The sequence below is a fragment of the Benincasa hispida genome, chromosome 4 (genome assembly GCF_027475165.1).
Source record: "Benincasa hispida cultivar pf3 chromosome 4, pf3_genome.v1.1, whole genome shotgun sequence".
NCBI classification, from domain to species: Eukaryota; Viridiplantae; Streptophyta; class Magnoliopsida; order Cucurbitales; family Cucurbitaceae; genus Benincasa; species Benincasa hispida.
In genome coordinates this window covers 66,786,931-66,795,065 of record NC_143481.1, presented here as the reverse complement: position 1 = coordinate 66,795,065, position 8,135 = coordinate 66,786,931, and the positions used below count along the sequence as shown (strand labels likewise).

Genomic DNA, 8,135 nt, shown 5'->3' with positions numbered 1-8,135 from the left:
CTAGTTGGTCTTAACGATTCAAGGCTTGTTTGGAATGACTTTCTAAATGTTTTAAAAGGTCCTTCCAAATAGACCCGAATGTGGTTGTCTATGAAGTTTTTGTTGGTTATATGAAATTTATATCAGATACACGAGACTAGCATTGTCAACTGCTCAATGGCACATGTTCTATGCTTTCTTCTCTCCAATGTGGTTAGAGCCTTGTGCCCTCCCTTGTATATCCACTTTAGATTCATGAATCTGAATTAGGTCCTGATATTAACTATTGATAAGAAATAAGAAATGCATACAAAGTTTGAATTTGCAGCTACCATATTCTGTCATTTAATATGTTTCATTTGCTTTCAAGGGTGATTGTATATATATTTGAGAAATTCATGGTGTTTCTTCAAGGAACATAAAAAGACATTGGAGTGGGCGTTGACCAGCTCAAAAAGTAAGGAATGAGCACGTGAAAGAGAAGGAAGTAAAGAAGAAAAATGTTTTGTGTTTCTTGACCAAGGGAGGAGCCCCTTTCATTCCTCGGCTAAAGGTATGTCTCTGAAACCAATTCCCAGATATTGATATTCTTGTTTTTGTTTTCCAAGATTTAACATCCAGAGAGATTAGGCATGTGCTCTCACATGCCATCTGCTTCCATCTTTCAACTTGGTTTTGATGATATTCTTTGTTTTCCAATTTTCTTTTATGTTAGATTATAGATTTGAGTTATCTTGATCTTTCTCAATAATTAATAATAGAACACTGACACAATTCTTATATATATATATAATTTGGATGAAGTGCTCTAGAAACAAAAATTGAAGTATACTTGGAAATGTGAATCCTGTCCCAGTTGGTTTGGTTTGATGGGAATCCAATTCAATTCATGCACCCCAATACCTTAACATCCTCTTCCTAACACTTCATGGAGACACAACATTTTGTTTATTATTAATTTCTTTTACAGTTTCCATCTTCCACCTTTTTATCAGTGAAGCTATGTCAACATCACCAGTTTCATTATCTCATAAGTTAAGAGTTACAACCATGTATAATATATAGTTATGTCAATAATGATTTTATTCAGATGTATTGTGGATATTACCCATTCTCTTCTATTCATGAGAGTTTAAGATCAAAATAAGATATGAACTTATTTATAGTTTGTCTTCATCTCACCCAAGCTGTTTGCTAGAGCGGCATGTTAATGTGGGGAATGGAATAGGGCTGAAATGGGGGAGATTACTAGGTTCTATATGCCAATAATTATTTTTATAAATTATGTGGTATTGGACATTGGTGCAGCTTGTCAACTTAAAGTATTGATGAGAAATTTGACCTAAAAGCCATGTTCAATATTCCATGCCTCAGCTTTAGCATGCATGAAACAAATGCCTTTTCAAGTTTTCTTTATCTTTCTTTTCTCTGTTCATTCTCTATTCTAAATTTCATTCCACATTCTGGCTGGTTAAAATGTGTACTTATATCGTATCATCTTATTTCTCTCAAACTTGGTTTAGCCAAAACCTGCTATTTGTTATTATGTTAAATTAGAAATTTATCTATATATTTTGAACATTGTATCTAATTTGTGAGCTTTAATTATGTCATATAATTTTTAATTATGCTTTACTTAACCATGAACTTTTTAGTCAACAATTGCAGGTATGGAGGATTGAACTTTCAACATCTAGAGTAGAAGGTCATGCCTATTACCGCTAAGCTAAACTACTTTGTCTCTACTCAATCATGATTGCTAAAATTATTGACAAAACACTGATATAATATATCTATTAGATAAATTGTGACTTAGTTGATGTGATATAGCAAATATGATTATAGATAACTAAACAATTTTTTTTAACGTTAACTGAACCTGATTATTTGACCCTTTGGCCAAATATGCCTAACTTGACTACAACACTTAGTGTATGTCATGGCAACATATGACAAAAGTTTATTTAGTAATTGAATTTAGTTTTTCAACTTAAACTCTTCCATTTTAATTCTCAACTTGTATTGAAGTCGAGTTTTTGCCTCTATTGTTCAAATAGTAATCTAGATTTGACATATAGATAATGAATAGAGTTGGATCATGATATCTTGAAACATATATATAATTTTATTTAAAAAAAAATTATGTGTAGTTAAGTAGAAGGTGAGGAATTGAAATTAGACGCCACCATGAACCTAAAAACATTCTATATTTGTTTTAAAAGTAAGAGATTTGAATTCTCATACCATATAACTAAAAAGTATTGATAATAAAGTTGAATAACCCATGAGAATCATCAAAACAATGAATTAAAAAGTAAGTTTTCTAGGAGTAAACTCATGGGTCATTTCCCAGCAGTAAAGATAATGATTGGATATATACATATGGAGGGAAGATTATTGAATGGAAATAGCCTTACATCATACCTCATTATTATAGAGATTGAATAAGAACGAAAAATTAGGCAACCCCTAACATATAGCAAAGCATCATAGCTTTGTAGAGAAAAAAAGGCTGGAATCAAGTTAAATGCCTACCTAGTTAGTGCTGACAACCTTTTTGTGATGTTCTTCACAATTCTTTTGGATCCATTATTAACATTTTCTTTTGGATCCATTATTAAATTGAAAATGTAGTCTCACCTTGAAGTTATAGCCATAAATTTGGTATCTATTTTGCATCAACGTCACTTTGTCACACATTAGAGTCAATCTTTATCATTCAAATTTTATACTCTAGTATGTGTTCGTTACCGAAAGGTCTCTAGTTTGAATCCCCACTCCCTAGTGTAGTATAAAAAAAAAAATATTTATATCGAGAGATATTGCAATTACCACTCGCAATAATTTATTAACAATTGCTTCACAATCGACAAACAAATTTTTACTTGGAATAATCAATGGATTACCAATATTAATGACCAATTTACTCAACCCAGATGGCCAGATATAGACTAGAGTATTGACTATTTTTTTTTAATTATTTTATTTTTTAAACCATGTTGATAAAATTTACTTCTTAAATTGCCACCTCCCAAGAATGCCCCTTTAAAATGCCTATTTCCCAACAGGTGAAGAAGCTCCAATTATTAAGCAGCTTCTGCACAAAAAGTTTCTAAATATTTTGATAACTTTCAAACAAAACAATAACATTTGAATTCAAAAGCAAGGTCTTTAGTTTGTCCAAATTCTTCTTCAATCATATGGGATATAGACATCTGAATAAAGAGTTTTAAACATGTGGTGGTTGTTTCCAGACAGGACCGCAATCTTAAAAAAACAATGGTATATATAATAACTAACAACGAAAAATCCAATGTTGTCTGTAAAAATATAGCAGCTACCTATAAAGCTATGAAGATCACAACCAATGAACAATGAATTCAAAGAACTTGGATTCATAACCATCATACCTTATCGTATCAAATCAAATCAAATCGAAGTTGAATGGTTAAATGTATAAGCAATTCTTGTTTGTGTCCCCCAAAAAATCTTGTCCCCCAAAATTTCTTATCTTTTCAAATGCCAGCTTCTGGATCCAAGAGGGACACATCTCCATAATTTTTTTAACTGCTTTGTGCTTTTGTAGAAATTTTGGTGATTCCTTGGGAAATGGCCATTGTTATCAATGTGCTGTTCTTGAGAACTCTTGTTTTGTTCATTTGGTTGGTCTCCTCTTCATTTGGAGAGAGCTTGTTGAGCTGCGATTCGACGTCGCCTGATGCTTTCGGCTTCCGTTGCAATGTAAATGAGACTCTGGTGCAGTGTGGAACATTTGCAGTTCTTTTCGCTAATTCAGAGTTTTCATCTCTCTTTAACCTTAGCTTTTACTTGGGGATCAACCAATTTGCCATTGCTGAAATCAATGGTTTCTCTGCTGACACAGAGTTTCTTCCTAAAAACCAACCTTTACTGATACCAATTGAGTGTAAATGCAATGGAAGTTTCTTCCTAGCTGAGTTGACAAAAACTGCCAACAAAGGAGAGAGCTTTTACAGCATTGCTGAATCATTGGAGGGCTTAACAACTTGCAAAGCAATGATGGAGAAGAATCCCGGGGTGTCGCCGTGGGGACTCGGAGACTCGATTCGGTTACTGATACCGATGAGATGTGGCTGTCCATCTTCCTATGCTGGTGGCCCAAAACCAAGGCTCTTGATCTCCTACCCTGTGAGACAAGGTGACACAATTTTCAATTTAGCCACAAACTTCAATACAACTCCTGAATCTATTATATCTGCTAACAGCAGATCCTTAGCTACCTTCAAACCACAAAGCCTTGTACCATTTTCAACTCTACTGATTCCGGTGAATGGTGAACCAATCCTCAGTTCTTTGGCAAAACCGAATCAACCAAATTTACATCTTCCTTCCACCAGCCTCCCCGCGGTCAAATCGCACAAGAATAAAGCGAAAATGGTGCATTTTGGGGTTTACATTGCACTTGGTGTAACTATACTTGGAGTGTGCTTTGCTGCAATAGCATGCTTCTTTGTAATCAAGCTGAAAAAAGACAAGCAGAAGAAGACACAGAAATCATATGAAGAAAGAGGTGAGATGGAGCTACAACAGCTTAGTCTCAGTATTAGAACAGCAAGTGATAAGAAATTCTCTTTTGAGGGATCCCAAGACACTTTTGACAGTCACCTCCTCGAATCGAATGCAAGCAAGATGCTCATTTCGATGTACACGGTTGAGGAGATTCGGAGGGCGACGGAGAATTTTAATCCGACAAATCAGATAGAAGGTTCTATGTATCAAGGACGTCTCAATGGGAAGAACATGGCAATAAAGAGGACAGAGAATGAAACTATCTCCAAGATTGAGTTTAACCTTTTACATGAAATCAAACATCCAAGCATATTGAGGCTTTCGGGAATATGTTTAACTGAGGATCCTGATTCCTTTCTGGTTTTCGAATATGCGAAAAATGGATCCTTAAGGGACTGGCTACATGGTGGTTTGGCAATGAAAAACCAATTCATCATCTCTTGCTATTGTTTCTTAACATGGAGTCAAAGGCTGCATATCTGTCTCAACGTCGCTGCCGGGTTACAGCATATGCACCACATTATGAAACCAGTTTACGTTCATCGGAACATCAAGAGCAGAAACGTTTTCTTAGATGAGGATTTCAATGCAAGGATTGGGAATTTTGGAATGGCAAGATGTGCTCAAAATGACATTGAAGACCCAAATTTCTGTTCATCCAATCCAGCCTCTTGGAGCTTGGGTTATTTGGCTCCTGAGTACATCCACCAAGGTATAATTTCCCCATCCATTGACATATTTGCTTATGGGGTGATTTTGTTAGAGGTTTTGTCTGGGAAAACACCAATAACAAAGCCAAATGCCAATGGTGAAGGAAGTGTTTGGCTAACAGAGAAAATCAAGGCCATCATGGAATCAGATAGTGCAGAAGAATTGAGGGAATGGATGGACAGTGCATTGGGAGATAACTATCCATTTCATGCAGCAGTCAAATTGGCTAAACTTGCAAGAGCTTGTGTCGAGGAAGATCATTCATTGCGTCCAAGTGCGGCAGAAGTTTTCGATAAGTTATCGAGATTAGTCGAAGAATTGCCCGAAGGAGATCAGAGTGTCAGCTGCGAAAGCTCTACGAAGCCTCTTGTGAAGGGACTACAGGCTTCTGAAACAAATCCATAAACAACTTCATTGAACAAACAGAGCCTTCACTTTCAGTTCCTATTTCAAGCCTTGCTGTCATGTAATTTAAGTAAGCTAATGAGTGTTCATTTTTGGCTTCAGTTTCCTTCTCTCTTAGTGAATTAATACAATGGGTTAGTTTTGTACTTTAGTTTTTATTTCACTTGCATCATTAATGGAAAGAGTCTCTACCATTCTACTAAAAAAATATTGGCTAAAAACAAGAAAATAGAAGCTTTTCCAATGTGGTTCATTTTTATTGGAGCAAATATATTGGAAGAATCTGAATACTCTATTATTTGTATGAAGAGAAGAGATGTCCTAGGAGAAAAGTCAGACTTAGCTATGAAAAAAATGTAGATAGCTCTTTTAGTCTTCTCCATCTTAGCAAAGAAAAAAACTTGTATTACTAATTTCCATGGAAAAAATTTCTATCTTAAGTCAAATGATTGAAGTATTTATGTGGATGACTTAAATCTATGTATTACTTCTCTCCATTTTAAATATGGTAAATAAACATCTCAAGAGAAAGGCTCTTGAAATATCTTATCCTTTCTTTAAGTTTCGAGAAATTCTAGAGAATTCGTTTAGATGAGACTAGATGGTAAAAAAAAGATGAGCTAGACTAGTGAGCAAAGCAATAAAAATGAGAAGAGAGTGAGATCAAGAGACTAAGACAGTAACCTTGCAAAAGTGTTTATCTTATTCTTTGTAATTTCATAATAAAGCTCTCTTTTTCTAAGTAGGTCTCTTCCTTTCCTTTTGTGTTCCATTAAACTTATCAATTCTTTCATACAAAAGGCTCTTTACTAGGGCCCGAAGTATTTTCCGTAAGAAAAAGTGAGTGAGAATTAGGAGTGAGTCTATTTTTCCAAAGAAAAATATTTAGGAGTGGCTTGAGTTGTACCCATCTCTAACTCGTGTGTAACTACCCAATAAAAAATTTGGCATGTGTCAATTTTTTTTAAAAAAATTATATATATATTTTTTTGTGTGAATGAAAAGGGAGTATGTGATTAGGTGCAGCTTAGATTACACATAGTCATTGCTTGGTTATCGAACAAAAACTTGCTTAGTATAGAATTTTGTACTTCTAAGGAAGTCTCTTCCCCTCTATGTTAATTTATTCAACAAGGAATAATTTCTTCCTCTACGATTTTTATTTCTTGAGTTCAATAATATATTGAATAGGAGATTCCCGTGGTCAATTGAGCTATATTCATGTTGGTATCTAACTTGTTGGATTTACTTTACAATAATTATTCCATTCCTTTTCCTTTTTTATTTTTTGTAATTGAGACTTGAGGATGCAAATATTATTTGTCCAAATTTAACCCATAAAAAAAATTAATGGTGAAAGAGAAGGAGATCAAGGAGATGTGGAGAGAAAGAAAGAGAATGCAAACCATTAAATCACAAGAAAAGAAAAAGGGAGTAATCATCATAATACAACAAAGTTCATAAGCCACAAAAAAAGAAATAAAAGGAAGAAAGTCAGGACATCATGAACTTGAACTCATCAAAGTTAAGAACACCATCGGAATCAAGATCAAATTTAGCAATCATTTTCTTGCAGTCGTCAATGCTTCTTGATTCCCCAAGTTTACTCAACATTCTCTTCAAACTCTTCGTGGTTATGAATCCACAACCATCCATTTCATACATTCTAAACGCTTCCTTCAAATCACTCACTTTCTCTTCCTCTCCCACTCCTTCCACAAATTCAACAAATTCATCCCATCCCAGCAATCCATCGCCGTCCGAATCCAAATTCTCAACCACCGTCTCCGCCTCCTCGATCGTCAAAACCCCTCCCACGCCCGCCATGCACCGCTGCAGCTCCGGCGGAGACAGCTTCCCATCGCCGTCCCCATCCACCTGCTTGAATACCTTCTCGTACAATGCGATTTTGTCCATGATGGTTCTGAATCGGAGTGAAGGAAGAGAGAAATGAGGTTGAAGAATTGGGGACTAGGGCAAGACGAATCTGCAATTATATGAAAGGGAATGCGCGTACCGTGGTTTGGCCGCCGGATATGGGGACGGAGTTGGTAAATGAAAATTGTAGTCGCCGTCAACTGGTGGAGTGGATGGTCGACCATTACTTTTTTCTTCACCGATTCAATGAAGTCGATTGTTGAATAAACAATTGTTGGTGGGATTAATTAATCAATGAAAGAGTCTAGAAAACGTGGAAAAAGTCCTAATTCTGCGAAGAAGAAGAAGAAGAAGAATCATGTAAAACCTGAAAACATATGGCAACGACTTGTTCTTACGAAAACATAATAAATGATATACTGGGACAACTTCTTTTGATTTATTCCTTTCAAAAAGTCGCATTCTTTTTTAGAAATTGACAATTTTTTATCTGAAAATTTTGGGTAAAGCCCAGCATATATATATATATAGTTATTGATTAATTCAGATTTATGGATATATTAACTAATATTTCTATAAAAAAAAATAATCGAATATTATGGAAATTTATAAAA

At 34.9% G+C, this 8,135-nt stretch overlaps 2 protein-coding genes across 2 annotated transcripts; one reads left to right on the top strand and one right to left on the bottom strand.

Moving 5' to 3' along the window:
* The first annotated feature begins 3,443 nt into the window (after window positions 1-3,443).
* On the top strand, window positions 3,444-5,801 carry LYK2 (Protein kinase superfamily protein). The gene has a single exon (XM_039028835.2). The coding sequence runs from the start codon at window positions 3,589-3,591 to the stop codon at window positions 5,641-5,643; it is 2,055 nt and encodes a 684-aa protein (XP_038884763.1). The 5' UTR covers window positions 3,444-3,588; the 3' UTR covers window positions 5,644-5,801.
* Window positions 5,802-7,029: 1,228 nt separating this feature from the next.
* LOC120076454 (uncharacterized) lies at window positions 7,030-7,800 on the bottom strand. The gene is made up of 2 exons (XM_039030289.2): window positions 7,661-7,800; window positions 7,030-7,567 (listed from the first exon to the last, which is right to left on the bottom strand). Exon 2 carries the CDS (start codon window positions 7,558-7,560, stop codon window positions 7,138-7,140), a length of 423 nt encoding a protein of 140 aa, XP_038886217.1. The 5' UTR covers window positions 7,561-7,567; window positions 7,661-7,800; the 3' UTR covers window positions 7,030-7,137.
* Between the last annotated feature and the right edge of the window lie 335 nt (window positions 7,801-8,135).